The following is a 19152-nucleotide window of genomic DNA, read 5'->3' as shown; positions in this document are numbered from 1 at the left end:
ATTTCTCCTTTTAGTTGACACTGGCAAAATCATTTCGAAATTGTGCTGTTTTGGCACCATTGAAAACGGTTGAAACAAATGAATAAATTACCTGAATTAATTTGTATTATAATAAAATTTTAATCCGTATCTATTAAATGAACAACAAAGTAATTCTAAATTTTTTTTAACTTGTATTTGCTTAAATTAATACAATTTAAGCATGAATTAAATGTGTATTTAATTTTTGTTATATGCACGTAATTAACTATTATTTTTCGTACATTTTCAGTACGATAATGTACGCGATGTCGACGGCGTCAACCACGACGTCAGGTTCGCGTGCTGACCTGACGGCAGGTGTAGAGCGAAGAGTTCGGGTTGTTCGCCTTCTGCGGCCGAGGAAGGCAGCACCTGCCTTCGGATTCTCCTTGCGAGGTGGACGAGAATATGCCACAGGCTTTTTTATCTCTAAAGTTGAGCTTAACTCTGAGGCTCATCTTCAAGGTTTGAAGGTAACGTGTTCATATAAGTTTTTAGATTTTTCTTATGTGTCGGTTATATGTTTTTTTTAAATATAATTTACTCTAATTTTATGTTGTGGTAGAAAATTCCTAATGTATCCATAGATCTGGTATATATACTTCACACTATATACACACTTCACTTCGGCCTATCGCAGTCCACTACTGGACATAGGCCTCCACAAGTTCGTGCCAAAAATGGCGTGAACTCATGTGTTTTGCCCATAGTCGCCACGCTGGGCAGGCGGGTTGGTGACCGCAGGGCTGGCTTTGTCGCACCGAAGACGCTGCTGCCCGTCTTTGGCCTGTGTATTTCAAAGCCAGCATTTGGATGGTTATCTCGCCATCGGTCGACTTTTTAAGATCCAAGATTGTACTGGAACTGTGTTAGCCCTTAGTTGCCTCTTACGACACCCACGAGAAGAGAGGGGGTGGCTAAATTCTTTATTGCCGTAGCCACACAGCGATATACTGTAAATGACATAAAAACAATGTTTTGTCGTATATTGGTAGGACAGAAACGAATCAACAATTTCAGTGGCAATTAAGTATACTTAAATCGTTGCGTAATAGCGATTGCTTAATAGTACTTGGTGGCAATTTTACTACATTGTGTTTGAGTTTTTATTATAACTAAACTTTTTGCATAGGCATATGAGCGATTGTGCATTATTTATTGTTTGACAAAGTTTTGCGGTGTTAATGTTACAAGATTTTTTTCCATACATTATTTGCCTGTACAGATCTAATGATTTTTTAACCGACTTCAAAAAAAGGAGGAGTTTACTCAATTCGACCGTATATATATATATGTGTATATATATATATATATATTATGTATGTAATTCCGTCGTTTATGAACCGATTTTGATAATTCTTTAGGCAAGGAGATATCCCTAGTTTGGTACTATGATAAGGAAACCAGGATCTGATGATAGGATCCCAGAGAAATCGAGGGAAACTCTCGAAAATCCGCATAACTTTTTACTGTGTACCGATTTTGATGATTTTTAATTTAATCGGAAGCCGATGTTTATCATGTGGCCACATTTAAATTTCATCGAGATCTGATTTACAACTTTTGGAGTAATCTTTGATAATGCGTATTTACTTGACTATTTTTTCGTCTACCTACGTTGTATTACTTGTCGATATAATTGAAGTCGGTTTTTCTTCGTTTGCCTGCAAACACAATTATATAATTATTTAATTGTCTATTTTGTTATGTCACTATAAGACATTTCTTGTAATAAAAAAATTTGTAAGTACATAAAAACTAAAAAGACGATTATCAGACTATAAAAAATTTAATACTAAGATTAAATCGCTATTATCAAATCATTCAAGTAATTTTAGAGTTTATAGACCACAAATAAGCAATCTTACATTTTTTTAAATAATTATAAGTATATATTATATTATTATAATCGTTTGTTATGTGTACATAATTTTCGAAATAAATATAAAATTCATTGTTGATATGTGGTGTGTTCATTGTGCAGTAGGAATCCCACGAATATGGTGTGTCCCGTCGTTTGATATAATATGTGAAAACCTCTCACAATTAACTATAGTTTGTTCGGAGCCCGCTTGATAATTACACGCGTCCGAGGTTGAATTGTCGCAAGAAGCATTCCATTCTTTTGAGCGCTCACGTAACAATTGCTGTTGCCTCTAGATCACTTGTAGATGCTCTGAGAAATATGAAATACAAGAGCATAACTTGATTTCTATCAGTGCCATAGATTTGGTTATATTCTTATGATTTTTTTGTACTTTCTGTTAAAGTTTATAGTATAAGAGACCGTCCATAAAATAACTCACGTGAATCTTTACGGTTTCGGACCTCTCTCCTTATGTCAATAACGCACGCTTCTAGTGAAATTTTCCCCATTATCATATCGAATCATGCTAAGAAAAGACACCAGATTCTTATTGCAAACGTATTTTATGGACAACCCTTAGTAGTAGAAGTAAAGTTAAATATCTTTCACTTCTTTTAAGCATCCCATTGCTTATCAAAAACTTCTGAAGGACAAATCTTAATGGCTGGAATGCATATATGTATAATGACTCCGAATTTTTTTAGAAATATAGAACTTAAATTAGGATATTGTCCAATGAGTCTGAGACAAATTTACCACTTTGAAACAGCAATGCCAAATCAGATTTGAACCCGCCATCGTTTAATATTAGTTTAGATATTCTTTTACTTAAGTCCTATCCTACCTATTTACTGAGTAACCTTATTGCTTTATTTGGCCTTTGTAAAATTCGATACCTTATTATGAACAAACTTTACGCAGAAAAGTACCTATAAAGAAAAACAATATATTTTATTATTTGCCAGCATAATTCGCGCACTATATTTCCGGAATTCATGAACCCCGTCTTACTTGTGGGTAAAATTAAAATATTTATCCACTTATTTTCATTGTAAAGCAAAAACTCATGATATTGCGTACGCAGTTAAAATTTTCCACTTTGGAAAAAATCAAATGTATGCGTGTATATATAATTTTATTACTGAATTTATAACATTACAGAATAAATTCCTAATCCGTATCCTCAATTAAAAACGTACCAAATATAATTTTTTCTCATGTTATTATTTATATTATGTATAAGATACTGACCCAATTGTTAATTAGTTAGAGTTCAAATACTTAATCTACTCTTTATTCTGACATCATTTGAAACACTTTTTGCTTTTATTTATTTAAACGTTGAAACGATTACGTTAATTATTGTATATTTATAAATTTTAATGTATGTTAATTGGACTTTTTGCGTGAATCCGGAACATATAAACAAAAACTTCTTTATTATATTTGTAAGATGATGATATAAAAGAATGAGTTATCTAATAAAATGTAGTAGTTTACAGTCTTATGATGAGCATTGTATTTAAAAAATAAAATTTCTCACAATTACTTCCTTGATAAAAACTTACGAAACATCGTCAAAATGTTTATGTCCGCTGTTCTTAGGAAACAATAAGGTCGTTTTGCGCACATATATAAATCTGAGAAGTGGTGAAATTTCTTCTGGTATCACCTTTTTTGTGAAATACGAAAATTACAATTGAATATGATCATGGATGTACAAATTCACAGTACAGAACGTGGTAATAACCACAATATGTATATGTATAAATAAAAAATACTTTAAAAAAATACGTGACTTCAGAAATTAGAAGATTCTGTAGGTGAGTCACTGAATTATCTGCTGTGGTCAATAGTAGGTATACTTTCTATGACTAGCGTGCGCATGCGCCTCTCAAGCTAAACTTTTCTTGTATAACGCTTGCTAAAATAGAAAAGCAATCATACTTCATTCAACAATTAATTCGTTTTAAAGTTACGGTAATTGCTGTTTTATGTTTGATTTCACGTAAATTTACGTAAATATTAAAAATATATTCATGAAACATTACTTGGGATACAATCGCAGCGTCTTATCAACCACATAATGCGATACTAATGAATTATAATGCATGGTGCATTATGCATCATTTACGATTTCATTTGACTACATTTTTACGCGTAATTTATAATATTTGTAGATATAAAATATCAAAATATCGATATCAAAAGCCTGTACTGGCCCCAGCTCTACAAATTAGCCTTTCAATCAAAGCAGGAACTAATGTTAATCATAACCTACCACGTAGCTCTATTGCCAATGTAGATGTCTCGAAATTTCTTATACATGAGTGACATGTAGGTTCTGCGATTTTGAACTTCACTGCAATGAGATGAATTTTAAACAACGCTCGAAAAATCTCTCTGGAATTTATTCCATTGCCGTAATCGCCTTAAGAAGTACCTTAAAGTAAAAGCATTTGCAATAACAAATGACGAAAAATAAGGATAAATAGTTGAAAAGCGAGCGATGTTCGATTATTATTATATATAATTTATATATTAGCTATGATTTTTAGATTGAAAGAAAACATAAAACTTAAATGTTCGAGTTAATAATATTATGCTTGTACTGGAATAAGAAAAGACGAATGTTTTAATTTCAGTATCAAACATTAATTTAATGGTATATTTTTAATTTAATAGTTAAAACGCAAGAACGTCCAGACCAATTCTAGCCGAATTATTCGAAAGTTTTCTAACACTAATGTATAAGATTCCGGTTGAATTTAAATTTTAAAAAATCTGCAGAAAATTTCAAAAAAACTTAATGATTATTTAAACAGCCGTTTAGCAGTTTACAATACAAAACAACGTCTGTCAGGTCAGCTGGCAAATTTATAAAACGTTCAGCATATAAATAATTTACTTAATATGGCTGTATTTGTAAAACAAAATACAGATACAGATTTTATTTATTTATTTATTTATTTATTTATTTATTAAACTTTATTGCACACACAAAAAAGAAAATACATTTTAGAACGATTTGATACAAAAACAAATAATGTATGCAAAGGCGGCCTTATCGCTTAAAGCGATCTCTTCCAGGCAACCTTTAATAAAAGTAGTATAAGAAAAATATGTCGGTAGTAGTGCGCAATCAACAACGCAAGTTTAGCACATATAATTAAATTAATTACAATACATTTAAACGGTATATATCTACATAAACATATAAACACATATGTAAACACATACACACTATATTTATACACATTTATTATTTATATATCTTATACTAGTATATGTACATTAAAATAAATTTTGATATTATAAATATACAAACTTTCATGATCACTAACACTATGATTTACAAGAAAATATGATATTTAGCATGTTTGGCATTATGAGTACCTATCTTTATACGACATTTTAGCAGAATTGCAAGCGCCGTGGTCACGGCTGCAATGATCAACAAAAAATAAGATAAATCTGCCGTTTTACGTTATATTAATTGTTTATTTATTCTGTTATCTATCATAAATTATTTTATTGTTAAATATTATAAAGCAGGTGTTATCAGTAGGTGGGTGAATCATCACTATGTATCGAAATACGTTAAGCTTATGTAAACATGGCATGACTAATCTGTAAAACTGTATCGATATGTGGAACATAAATAATATTTTACTTTTTATTTTATTATTAATTTAATATCTTTAGAGAGATTTATAAAATTCTTTTGCGTATTTGAATATGGTCTACTTCTACGTTGAAATTTGTTTCATTAAAACAAAAAACAATACAAAATCTAGTAAAATATGAGTGAACACTACGTATCATTCTTTTTTCTTCTCGACCGCCTGACGTGTGTGTCAATCCCAAATCTATAAATCTAATTTTTCGGAATATGAATACAGATGAGTAGAAAACCCAGAATTTTATTTGAGAAACTTTCTACATTGCTGGCAATTTGATTAAAGAATATATTACGACGGAGGAGTCTGAAATTTCGCATACTTATAAGTAGTTTATATAGAGAAGGAGTACAAACCTTGAAAATGTACAAATCACAACACACAATACAACAAATGTCGAATTTCGACCACGGGATGACCACTAGCTTAAACAAATCGTTGAAAATAATGGCCTGGTAGTCCCATCCTAGAACTATATCGCGTAGGACTATTTGTATTTTCTAGTTTGTCTTCTAACTGTTTTACAGCTTACAGTTAGTTTTGAAAAACATATGAAATGTGCAAATCCGTAAAATTTTGTTTTAATGTTTGACCATGGGTAGCAAAATATCAGTGGGGCCTGAAAGAGGCAAACCGACGAAAATTTAAATACTTTTTTCTATATATAAATCTGTAGTGCTAGTAAGTAATGTACAACAAAGTATATTTTAGTAAAGCTATTTATAAAACAAGTAATAAGCTACCCGCGATTTCTTTCGCTTTTATTTTTTACTAATCTGTTTTTATGCGCCATAGCGTAATGTTTATTTACAACTTTCCCTGGTACATGCTTTCTAGGATTAAAATCGAATCTATAGATTTCGTTATTCGTGTTCAAACAAAAAACATGCCATTTGCTTTAAAATACTACAAACAGGCTTTTTCGGATATACCTTTTTACTAACGGCTTAATACACTTAGTTTCTCAATATCTCGAGCAGCCCGTTTGAAGTACCTTATGCTTGTTTGGCTCCCTAGTCGTATGTAAAAAAGTATATATAAATATAGCACAATCAGTTAAAAGAACAACATTTAATCAATCGGCTATGTCAGACTGGTCGAGGCTGACGCCTAGCCCGTTGAAGGCCGCTCTAACGGAGCGCGCAATCCTTGGCCTTGTGTTTCCCGACCAGAAAGATAGCAGCTTACCAATGAGGGCCCTGGCCAGACCGATATGGCGTTCTACTTTCCTATTCCAGGCTGATACATCGCTATTCTTATGAGTAGCGCAACCAGGCTCCTGAGTATTGGCTCAGACAAGACGTTGCACCGCTAGAGTGGCAACGAAGAGAATAGAACCCGCATAGTCCAAGCCGAGGCTGCCTTCCATGTACGTAGGTAACAACCTGTTGGCTGCCTCAATGGCACTCCGCGACGCATCATTGAGGGGGAGACGGGAAAGTCATTTTCTCTGTTCCAGAGGAGCGCCCCGAGTCTCGGAAATTGCCTCTTGCAAGATCCTTCTCAGCTGTTCTACTTTTTGGGAGACTGATTCTTCAGTGGCTGCCTCCACTGGATGCAACTCTATTTGCCATAGTCTAGACAACTGATGCCAAATTGTTAATGACTTATTTACTTATTTTGGCACATTAGGGAAAAATAATGACAAGTTAATTTTAATAATACGCGCGCATACCATCACAAAAAACCAATACCCTGAAGTTAGCTAGTCAATGAAGAAGAAGTTAGCAACGTGAAGTTAGCTAGCCAATGAAGTATAACTTTTTATCTTTATAATTTCCTTATCGAACTGATAAAAATATGACCTATCATTGCATTATTATCAAAAGAAAATAATAATTGAAGATGTCATAAAATGAAAGGATATTTGTAATAAATGGCAATTATTGAAATAATGTGATTTATTGCTTCTCTACTTATTTTAAAGAGTATGTCGTTCGTATAATGTTATTGAGCACTAAGTGCATAATAATAGCCTTCAATTAAACTTTATCATTCATAATAAGTCTTATTTATTTTAATTTTCTCTTAATTTTTATAATATGTTGTTTATGTATCTGTTCAGCAGTTTCAAAATACTGACAATTTCTTTATATCACGAGACAAAGCATATTTTCATATTCGTTTATCGTAGACAAAATTTGTGACAAATATTTATACAAAAGGAGATCACTTGAGGTTTAAATAATCAACATTCTAACTTACAAGGACATGAATTAAAAATGTGTTATTTATTTTTCAGTTAGGAATATAGATCAAAGTGAAAACTAACCAACGGCAAAGGCTAAAAATTTATATTCAAATTTAATTATTAGTATCCGAGTTTCTATTTCGCCACCATCATTACGTCTACAGGATGCGTAGTAAATTTCAACTATGAGATCGTAGTACTTTAGCAATTATTGAAAATATATTACCAGAGTCTATAAATAAAGTAACAAAATACGATAACTAAAAGTTAACTAAGGAACAAAAAATATTTTTTTTTAAGATTTTACACTTTTTTTCAAAAACAATTGACATGACATACATGTATTACCTCTTTACATGATCACACGTAGTGTTTATGGTCAGGTTGTTTCAACATTTTAAATATACGTTTAAATATGTTTTTATTTGATACTTTACAATTTTTTGTCATAACCTAAATACCCTAGTTTAAAAAAATTTAATCAATTTGGTTTTGTCATAAACATAATATAGAATATAGAATTACAATATCGTATGAAGAATGTTGATGTTATATCATTTAATATGCTAGGTAATGTAATTTAGGAGAATTAGTTCAGAAGCAGCGAATGTCCGCTTGTATACTTCTACTTTAATAGCTTGAAATATTGTGCGTTAATTTAGCGTTGCCTCATTATATCATTAAGTGACATCAAATAAAAAAGTATTTCTGTTATGACTATTATTATAGTAAACATATTGAAGGTTTATTTAATTGTGCAGTTAAATATTTGTTGAAAGAATTTATTCTTCTGTTTCACTTGACCTAACTATTTTTTACGCGTAAGCGAAACTAAAAGACGCCGAAACGTCTGGGAGCAATGTGTCCAAAAAAAGGTGGTACGAAAGTCCGAAGGAAAGTTGTCCGATATGTGGGGCATGAGGCGTATCGTCCGGCTTCTTTGCGAGAACGCAAAGAAAGTGGTGCTTTCGTCACATTACGACGTGGCTGACATCAGTGCAGATTGCGTGCGTGACGTCACTCATTCAAAACTCCGCCGTATTCACGCAACTTCACCACATTTACATATTTAGTTGATATGCTTAATTTCGAAGTACATTTTAAATGAATTTGTATATTAATTTGTAAAAGTCCATCAAACTGTATAATATATTTATTTATTTTATATCGCCCTACTATAATAATATTTAATCCTATAAAAATTACTTGGAATTAGATCGTCGCCTTTTTTACTATTACCATTTTAGTTATAGTCTTTATTTAATGGGTACAAACATTTTATTTTTCTAATTAACTTACCTAATTTTTTTTATTATTTGCAGGTGGGCGATCAAGTGATTAGCGTGAATGGTTACCGAGTAGACGATGCGGTCCACGCAGAGCTGGTTCATTACATCACCTCACAGTCTAGGCTAAAGATCAAAGTTAGGCGTAAGTTATACTCGTAACCTTTCCCTTCCAACTAAATTTGTTACGTTACGCTTTATATCTGAATTATCTTTAAAATCTTGTCTCAAACAACTAATTTATGTAGGATAACTGTATACTACCAAACCAAATATAAAATCGGGTAACAAAAAAAAAAACTTTCAAATTAAAAATAGCATGGTGTCGTCTTCTGTCAAAGATTTTCATTGTAATATGAAACTTTGAATAGTTACGAGTTTCTGTAAAGAACTCACTATAGACGGCGCCACGGTCGCTTAAACCGAATATAAAATCATCATATCAAAAATTTCGATCTAACTGGTACATCGTTACATAGCTTAATTGGCTAAAGCACCGACACGGTAAGTCGGAGATGCAGGTTCGATCCCCGCTGGAACTGTCGATTTTTGATATGATAATAAAAAATTGTTTATAGTCGTTTAAGATAAATATTAGATTATTAATTTTGTTTTACCAGGTTTTTAACATTCATGAGATTGCCTGAAAACGTACGAGTAATTTAAAACACAATAAAAACATCGATACGTCGTTGGATACTGGTTTGATTATAAACATTTCTTTTCCATTGGAAAGCATGTTTTTAGGGAAAAGTAATGGGATTAATTTCAATGTATTCCGCATATATGTGATAAAACCAAAGTTCGCTAAGTAAAATAAATACAATAATAACTTTACTAAGCACGCATCATTTAAACCCATTTCTGTAATTTTGTTTCTCATTTAAGTTTTTACCTAAATATATTTAAAGATTCTAATTGAAATTCTAATTAAATAACAAAATATTGTTGTTATGTTACGGGCACTAATATGCTTAATAGGAAACGGAAACAATTTTGGCGTAGCCAATCGACAGGAACGCTAATGCAAATAGCAGTATCTACACTTGATAATTCATGACAAATAGGACAGAGGTCATATGAAAAGGACACGTATTCAAACGGATAATTGGAGTTGCCCGCAAAATCAAAACAATTTCGAGTTAACACCATATTTGTTGCGTAGCTGCACTGATTCCTAACTTTCCATTTTTATCAATTCAGAGATAGCTAGGCTGAGCTCGCAATTATTTTTGCACTTTAGAGTAAGTTTTTATATCGTCGGCAACGCATATACATTGATGGTCATTCTTCCAACTGGTGTATGAGTAAAGCTGGCGTACCGCAAGATGGCGTGTTGTCCCCTCTATTACTTTCGATTTTTATTCCATCTGTCACTAATCGCATCTCTTCTCTCTGTCATTTGTACGCGGATGATCTTCAAATCTACTCACAATCTCATCTCAGTGAAATTTCACAATGTATAAATTTGTTGAATAAGGATCTTACATCTATTCAACGATGGAGTAAGTCTTATGGTTTAAGGGTTAATCCTACAAAAACGCAAGTTATTGTCGTCGGCAGTCAGAAGATAATTTCCCGTATTAACTAGACGCAAATACCGCCATTAATAATTGATGGGATTTGTTTACCGATAAGTGATAAGGTTAAAAATTTGGGAGTTACTTTTGATAAATGTCTTTCTTGGATTCCTCATGTTAATGAAGTAAGTAAGGAAATTGTTTGCCTCGATGAAATCGCTAAAAAGGCTATGTAACTTTCTCCCTATTTCCACTAAAATAATAATAGCGCAATCTCTTCTTCTTCCCATTCTTAATTACGTCGATACGTGCTTTGTTAATCTAAATGAGGAACAAGTAAATAAACTTGAGCGGCTACAAAACTTCGGTATTCGGTTTATATTTGGACTTCGCACATATGACCATGTTTCTGAATTTCGAAAAAAAGCTCAAGTAGCTTCCTATACGACTTCGCAGGAATACTCACATAGTAACCCCTTTATACTATCCTCTTCAATCCTACTGCTCCGCACTATTTAAAAAATCGATTTGAGTTTCTCTGTAATTCTCACGAACGGCCTCTCCGTTCGAAAGAAAGTCTGATATTGAAGATCCCTGTATATGTATGTGGTGTACATGTACGTATATTATTTGTGTGATATTTGCGCCGCATCCCACACTCCTTATTTAGTCCTCTGCCCAAAAGTTACCTGGAAGAGATCGCTGTATTAGCGATAAGGCCGCCTGTTGCAACTAATGCAAATTCTATTTTTATATATCATTTGTAATACTGTTAAAACTTTGTATTGGTGCGCGAAAGTGTAAATAAAATAAATAAATAAGTTTTTATTACCACTATATGGTGTGTTTCAAACGTTGCTGTCTTTTTGATTAGCAATTATTGTGATCGTCCATATTCATACATACTGGAACAAAAGTTTGGTAAGATTTCGATCAAGCTTACTAATTGACTAAATATTAAGATATAATATCGTTTATAAAGAGTAATTTTGTGTGATATTACATGTTGTGCCTTTCAAAAATGCATGCGTCCCTTTAAATACCGCATGTTTATGAAAGGAATAAAATCTACATATTTTTTGAATGCTTTAAATATGAAAGAATTGATAAAGATAAATGACATTATTGTTTATTGTTAGTTATATAACGAAGGTTTTATTATAAGGTTCTACAAATTTAAAAAAGGTCGTATTTATTTTCTGGGCCATGTAGAACGAAAATTTCCTTTTCATATGACCTCTCCTTTAATCGCTACATGTAATGAAACAAGTTGATCTAAATAACATATATTTTTGATTTCCTATGATCAATTTGTACCAACCCACACTTTTTTCCACTACTAATTTCGGATTTTTTTTTCAGATGTCGGAATGATTCCAGTTAAAGAGTAAGTTTAAGATATAATATTTTTTATGGTGAAATTAGAATATTGTAAAAGCTTTAATTTTCGCTAACATACATTTGTTACTTTCTGTTTCCTTTAATTTTCTTTTCCTTTAATACGGTTTGAGATTAGTAGCTATTTATCAATAATACTTTACTTTTCACTTTCCTTCTAACAGTGTAGTAAACAATGGATAATTATTTTATAATTAATTTGTGTTGTATAAAATATGACATTTAATTATTTTGTATTTCAGTAAAGAGCACGAATCGTTGTCTTGGCAGTTCGTATCTGAACGGGCGTCACTAGCTTCAGATGTTTCCTCATCACCAACACTATGTCATAATACAGAACAACTAACGGATTTGCGACTGTCAATATTAGTGCCTCCGCGAGCAAAGCTTGGTTGCGGGTAATCAATTATTATTTTAATATTATAAATAAGTATTTTTCATGTAACATTTTGGACGAGTCCTGACTGGAAAAGTAGGTATCTCAAACTTATAGAAGACAAATAATACTGCTTTCAAGTTTCAAGCGAGGATCAGGGGTAGAGTTAATAACGTGCTGGCAAATCGTGTCACAGGCTTTGAAAGGTTAAGGTATCAACTTACCATCAGACATATCGTGTACTTACAAACATAGTGTTATAAAAATTTCCAAAAATACCGAAGTTAAGAAAGAACTTAGTGGTACCTATACGACCTGATTACGGTTGCAATAATCGTAGGAAATAGCCTCTTCAAAATCTGGAGCAGCCCGTCTGAGGAAGTACGTCAACCTTACAGAAGATCACAGCTGCATAATACTAATCTCAAGTAGTATTGTGTTCACGTAGTGAGTAAGATAGCCAGAGTTCAATGGGAGGCTTGAGGGTCGGAAACGTGCTTGCGCTGGTAACCATTAGGTGGGCCGTACACTTGTTTGCTGCCGTGGTCGTATTGAAGCGATTTCATACCGTCCATTGAGGTGTTATATTTTCAAATATAATATGATTTCATTGTTTTAATTTTGTTTCAATGATCTATAAGTGACTTGCAACTTCTAAACAGTGCTGCTATGTGTGCTGTGTGGTTACGGGAGTAAAGAATATAGCCACCTCCTCTCTTCCCGTGGGTATCGTAACAAGCGACTAAGGTATAACACAGTACCACTACCACCTTGAAACTTAAAAAGTCGACCGATGGCGAGATAACCATCCAACTGCAAGCGGTGAAATACACAGGCATAAGACGGGCTGCAGCGTCTTCGGTGCGACAAAGCCCCTGCGGTTACCAACACGCCTGACCAGCGTGGTGACTATGGGCACACATGAGTTCACGCCATTTTTGGCGCGAGCTTTTGGAGGCCTATGTCCAGCACTAAGTAGACTGTGATAGGCTGAAGTGATGATGAGTGATGATTAAATATTGACTGGTACAGAAAATGATGCCTTAGGACAGTCCGTCAATATTCTAAGTTTGTAATTTCAATAAAGAGCTTAAATAATAACTACAAATGTTATTTACGTTTACATTACATTTTAATAATAAATACAAAACGTTTTTATAGCATCGCGTATTTGTTAGTCTATTTTTTCGTCTACTTACGTTGTATTGTCAATGTTTTTTTTTATAGAACTAAGTAGATTGGTAAACAAGCGTACGGCTCTCCTGATGGTAAGCGATTGCCGTAGCTTATAGTCTGCATCATCTAAATCTAATGATGTCAAGGACAATTTTGTTTAAAAAAAATACTTGTGATGAATATTTATTAGGATAAATATTTTATCATGTATATAAAACCACCTACAAAGCCAGCCGTGCGGTCACCAACCCGCCTGCCCAGCGTGGTGACTATGGGCAAAACACATGAGTTCACGCCATTTTTGGCGCTAACTTGTGGAGGCCTATGTCCATCAGTGGACTGTATTAGGCTGAAGTGATGATAAAACCACCTATAATAGTGACCTAACAAGACCACCTAAATAGTGCATTATTTTAGAACAAATTTGATTACCATAAAAAAGGTTATAATAAGTTATACCTATAATCGTATATCTTAAGAGGAAAGGGTACCGAAGAGACTTTTCAAAAATAGGTATTTGAATAAAATGTTTCTGTCGCGCTGCATGCCGCTACCGCGCCCCGCGCCATCTCCGCCCCGTTTTTTCTATGTGTGACTGTCGTGTTGTTAGTGTGCGTGCGCCGGCTATTCAGCTATTAATTGTTGACGATATTTTAGTATTCGCATCTTTCGTTTGTGATTGACTACGAGTACATATAGCGCATAGTGCTATTTTTCTGAATTTGGCTTGTTTTATTGAATTTGTTCTGCATCGTATTGCTGTGACTCGGCTTACTATTATTGAATTTCGTAAACTACTTATTATTTATGTTTTATTATTTTGAATTGGATACTCTTTGTGACTTGATACATGTCTATATTTTTGTGGGTAATTATCGAAATACTTAGGTACTTTATTTATGAATTAGGTATGTAATTACATGGTTGAGGTGTGTGTAAGAATGGGTAATGAAATACATACATAATTATAGTGTATACATGTAGTACATAGTATAAGTGTAAGTATAGTATATATATGTAATGTAGTACATACACAGTATAAAATGTTTGCCTTAGTACCTATATAATTTGTAATGTCTCATGTTTGTCGCAGTTATTAATACATAGGTATAGGTTATATATATTAATTAACATATAATTGCGGCGATATAACAATGGTTAAAAATAATATTATAATTAAAAAAAAAACGAGAAAAGCCGCCTGCGTGAAGAACAACTATTAGAAAGTCAATTGAAAAAGCTGGAACAAGATAAAAATTCAATAATTACACAAAGATAGCTAAATAAATCACACCAATTTCAAACATTATGTACTGTACACTTACAAAAATCATGAAGGCGACTTTTTAACCGACTTTTAAAAAAAGGAGGAGGTTCTCAATTCGACTGTATTTTTTTTTTTTTTTATGTATGTTACATTAGAACTTTTGATCGCGTGAACCGATTTCGACAAATTTTGTTTTAATCGAAAGGTGGTGTGTGCCAATTGGTCCCATTTAAATTTATTTGAGATCTAACAACTACTTTTCGAGTTATATCTAATAATGCGTTTTTACTTGACGCTTTTTTCGTCGACCTACGTTGTATTATACCGCATAACTTTCTACTGGATATACCGATTTGGATAATTCTTTTTTTGTTAGAAAGGGGATATCTCTAGTTTAGTACCATGATAAGGAAAACCAGGATCTGATGATGGGATCCCAGAGAAATCGAGGGAAACTCTCGAAAATCTGCAATAACTTTTTACTGGGTGTTTCGATTTTGATAATTTTTAATTTAATGAAAAGCTGATGTTCACCATATGGTCACATTTAAATTTTATCGAGATCTGATAACTACTTTTTGAGTAATCTTTGATAACGCGTAGTTACTTGACTATTTTTTTGTCGATCTACGTTGTATTACTTGTCGATGTAATTGAAGTCGGTTTTTTTTTTCGTTTGTCTGCAAACACAATTATTCAATTATTATTTTATTTATGTTTTTTTAGTTAGGCAAATTACGTAATCGATTGAATTTTTTTAAAGAGTGGTTGATTAACATGACAACATAACAATACACTTTATTGAACACCAACAGAAAATAATAATACGTATCAGATTGATTTTTAACCGACTTCCAAAAAAGGAGGAGGTTCTTAATTCGACTGTATTTTTCTTTTTTTTTTTGTATATATGTTACTTCAGAACTTTTGACTGGGTGGAACGAATTCGACTTGTACGCAAAGGAAAAAAAGCCGACTTCAATTACATCGACATGTAATACAACAAAGGTAGACGAAAATATAGTCAAGTAAATACTCGTTATTAAAGATTACTCAAAAATTTGTTATCAGATCTTGATGAAATTTTAATATGACTACACGATAAACATCAGCTTTCGATTAAATTAAAAATCATCAAAATCGGTACACCTAGTAAAAAGTTATGCGGTATAATACAACGTAGGTCGACGAAAATAGTCAAGTAAAAACGTATTATTTATATTACTCGAAAAGTTGTTGTTAGATCTCAAATAAACTCAAGTGAGACCAAATAACACACACCACCTTTCGATTAAAAAAAAAATTGTAGAAATCGGTCCACCCAGTCAAAAGTTCTGAAGTAACATACATAAAAAATACAGTTAAATTGAGAGCTTCCTCCTTTTTCGGAAGTGGGTTAAAAATAGAAACCGATTTTACACGTCTATAGAATTCCTAAGTCGACAAGCTTGAACAGTGAAAGATTTAGTATAAACGAAAGAGGAGTGAGAGGGAAATTCAAGAAGTAAGCTTTCCTCAGAACGAAAACTGCGTTCATTGGAATCACTAAGAAACTTAAATGGTCGTTTTAGATAAGCAGGTACAACAGGATTAAAAAGAATAGAGTAAAGTAAGTTGAGAATATACGTATTCCCGAAGTAGGGAAGTGGGTGCCACTCAGGGCGTAACTACTGCTGTATCAGCCGTATCAATGATACGGGGCCCCCTATTTACAGGGCCCCTAAGGTGTGTAAGCAAAAATTAGTAAAATGTTATCCACAATGTAACTTAATCTTGTGCTTCCTGGAAAAAAGAATAAAAAAACTGTCATACATACCTATAGAGTTTTAACTTCAGAAATGACTGAAGTCTGAAAAGCAGTCCCCTTTTATCCGAGTCAAGCGTGCGCCCAATTGTTGATAACATTCTGTATCGTTTATTTCGGGATTTAGTTAATCATTATGAACAATGAATTAATCTTTTTTATATAAGAATGGGGCACACAAGCAGACGAAGCCATCTGATTTATAACGGCTACCGTCACCCATGGCCTTTAGAGAAAAGATGTAGACACTAGACGCTTTAAAACACCCAAATTTTAGCAAGGTCATTCCACACTTTGAATGTACGCGGAAACATTGCGCACGAAGCTCGCACATTGGTTGCAAACCACTGGTGGATACAATTAGCACCACTAGACTTCTTGACATCGAAATAATGCAGAACACGACAAACGACACTGCTCATAGTGCACATTACGCATCGCGTGTTCTCACCGTGGAATGCTCGGTGGTGCTTTTCCCTCATCGTCAAGAGTTGAATTCGACGCAAAAAGAGTGCAAAGAATTTCGCTTACTTTTTCGCATAATATGCCAGAGAGCCTTCAGGTTCGCGCAATGATGGAAGTGTAGACTAAAAAAAGTTACCTTCGACAGCTTTTGTAAGAAACAAAAGGCATGGGTTCCATTTGGAAAGCCCAATAGTCTCTCGCCAATTCTGCTGTGTTTGAACTTTGCCCTAGCGATTTACTACCTGTAAGACCTGGAGGCAGCGTTGAATCTCTTCTTCAGGTTATGCGCCTGTGAATCCCCCATATAGATGCGGAAGATTCATAGGAATTCACTAATAGTATTGGCCTCACAGGCTGAAGCGAACGATCCCCCGCATCTATTGCTGCAGGTCAAGGCTAATAACTCTCCAGCTTGGAACTACAAGCTCTTTAAATTAGCTTAATCCGAAATTCAAAACATTCATTCCATTAAAGAACTCATGGAATTATTACTGATAAAATTTAATAGCCTTGCATCCAATTTTCCGGAGGTATTAACTTGATGTTTTTCAAAACTAAAACTGATAAAAAATTACCTAAGGATTTCGATGGAACAGGAACAGCTACAGCAGACTACACTCACTATTGTCTATTCTAGGAGGAAGTTATAACTTATAATCAATAAATATTTATTTTAATTCAATGCAAGCATTTTTTGTGAGAAATCTTTACCCATCATTTGCCTGCCAACCCACTTATTTTGATACAGGGTCCCAAGGTTCCCGGGGTTCCAAGGAATGCTACGCTAGTGGGGCCACCTGAGTTTTTTACGCAATTCAGAAATATGATTCTATTTGCGAAGTCCAAATACGAATCGCATAGGTACATAGATTCGACCAAATTTAATAATCTGCTCCTCAGTAATGTCAAGAAAACAACTAAGCAATTTTTTACCGATGAAAAAAAACAGAGGAGGTTCTAAAGTCGCTACGTACCTATATTTATTTATGTTTGACCATGCATAGCTTTTTACAAAGTATTCCGAAATTGATAAAAAAATATATTGGAAAGAGTAAACCCCGAAGTTGTTTTTCGCCTAGGAGGCGAGGAAGAAGCGCGGCTCGCAGCTTGCTTGGCATAGGCATGGGAAAGAGCAGTCCTAATTTTTTAAACTTTCTTATTGTATTTTTTATTAGTATTACGGTAATAATAATCATATTATACTTTTTTGAAATCCTTATATTGAGCCCTTGTGATACCAAAAACAAACAACACAGTTATTTACCATAATTATCATTGTTATTTGTTAGCGAAACCCTTCGTTAGCCCAGGTTTGCACAGTGTTACAATAAAAACCGCATATACAAATACGGTTTTATTGTAGTTATGAAAAGAGAAATTATTTAATTTTGTTAATAAGAATTTTAGAAAATATCGACTAAAAATAACATCACTAGTGTATCGATATAATTGTCGACTATGAGGCATCACTTCGCTGGCGTATATACGTATTGTTTTGACCCTTCCCTCCCCCAGACCTATCCCCCAAAAAGCAAGAAAGGGACAACTGCGGCTCAGACCGTTTTAGGTATATAATTTTTGACCAAAACAGTGTTTCGTAGTCGACTGTTTTCTCCTCAAAACATGGCAATTATTAAAAAAAATTTTTTTTAGAAAATAAAAGAAGACTTCGGCTATGCCCCTATGTTTTCATTTTTTTGAAAATATGCATATATTTTTTTTAATGAGTGTCTGAAAATGTACAAAAAATTATGCAATATTTCGAGTTTTTGAAGTCTCCTAATTCCTATGATAATAAGAATATGAAAAAAATCAAAACATAGGGGCATGGTCATGGCAGCAAAGAGTTCTATGTCACAAAAATATTTGATCTAGTGTCATTATCCAGGGAGAAAACAGTCGACTACGTTTGTATGGAGAAAGACCCGGTACCCTTTCCTCTTAAGAAATGGACATAATTATGCTGTTTTGGTCTTTTTTTTAAATTTTTAATTGCGGTCAATTAGTCCTTTATAGGCAGTCCTTTATACATAGTTTTTTGGTGGTTTTAATCGTTTACCCAGCGTAATGTGAAGTAAGTAACGTAATGTAAGTGAAGCTC

General features: G+C 33.3%; 1 protein-coding gene across 1 annotated transcript in view; it reads left to right on the top strand.

The window, feature by feature from the left end:
- Positions 1–278: 278 nt before the first annotated feature.
- Positions 279–19152, top strand: part of LOC123670193 — a 36390-nt gene continuing 17516 nt past the window's right edge. Inside the window, exons 1-4 of the mRNA XM_045603701.1 lie at positions 279–494; positions 9082–9190; positions 11928–11952; positions 12206–12361. Of these exons, the coding sequence (XP_045459657.1) occupies positions 279–494; positions 9082–9190; positions 11928–11952; positions 12206–12361 (506 nt within the window). The remainder of the gene's footprint in view (positions 495–9081; positions 9191–11927; positions 11953–12205; positions 12362–19152) is intronic.

This window comes from Melitaea cinxia, chromosome 4 (assembly GCF_905220565.1).
Source record: "Melitaea cinxia chromosome 4, ilMelCinx1.1, whole genome shotgun sequence".
Taxonomy (NCBI): domain Eukaryota; kingdom Metazoa; phylum Arthropoda; class Insecta; order Lepidoptera; family Nymphalidae; genus Melitaea; species Melitaea cinxia.
This window is presented reverse-complemented; position numbering and strand designations above follow the sequence as displayed.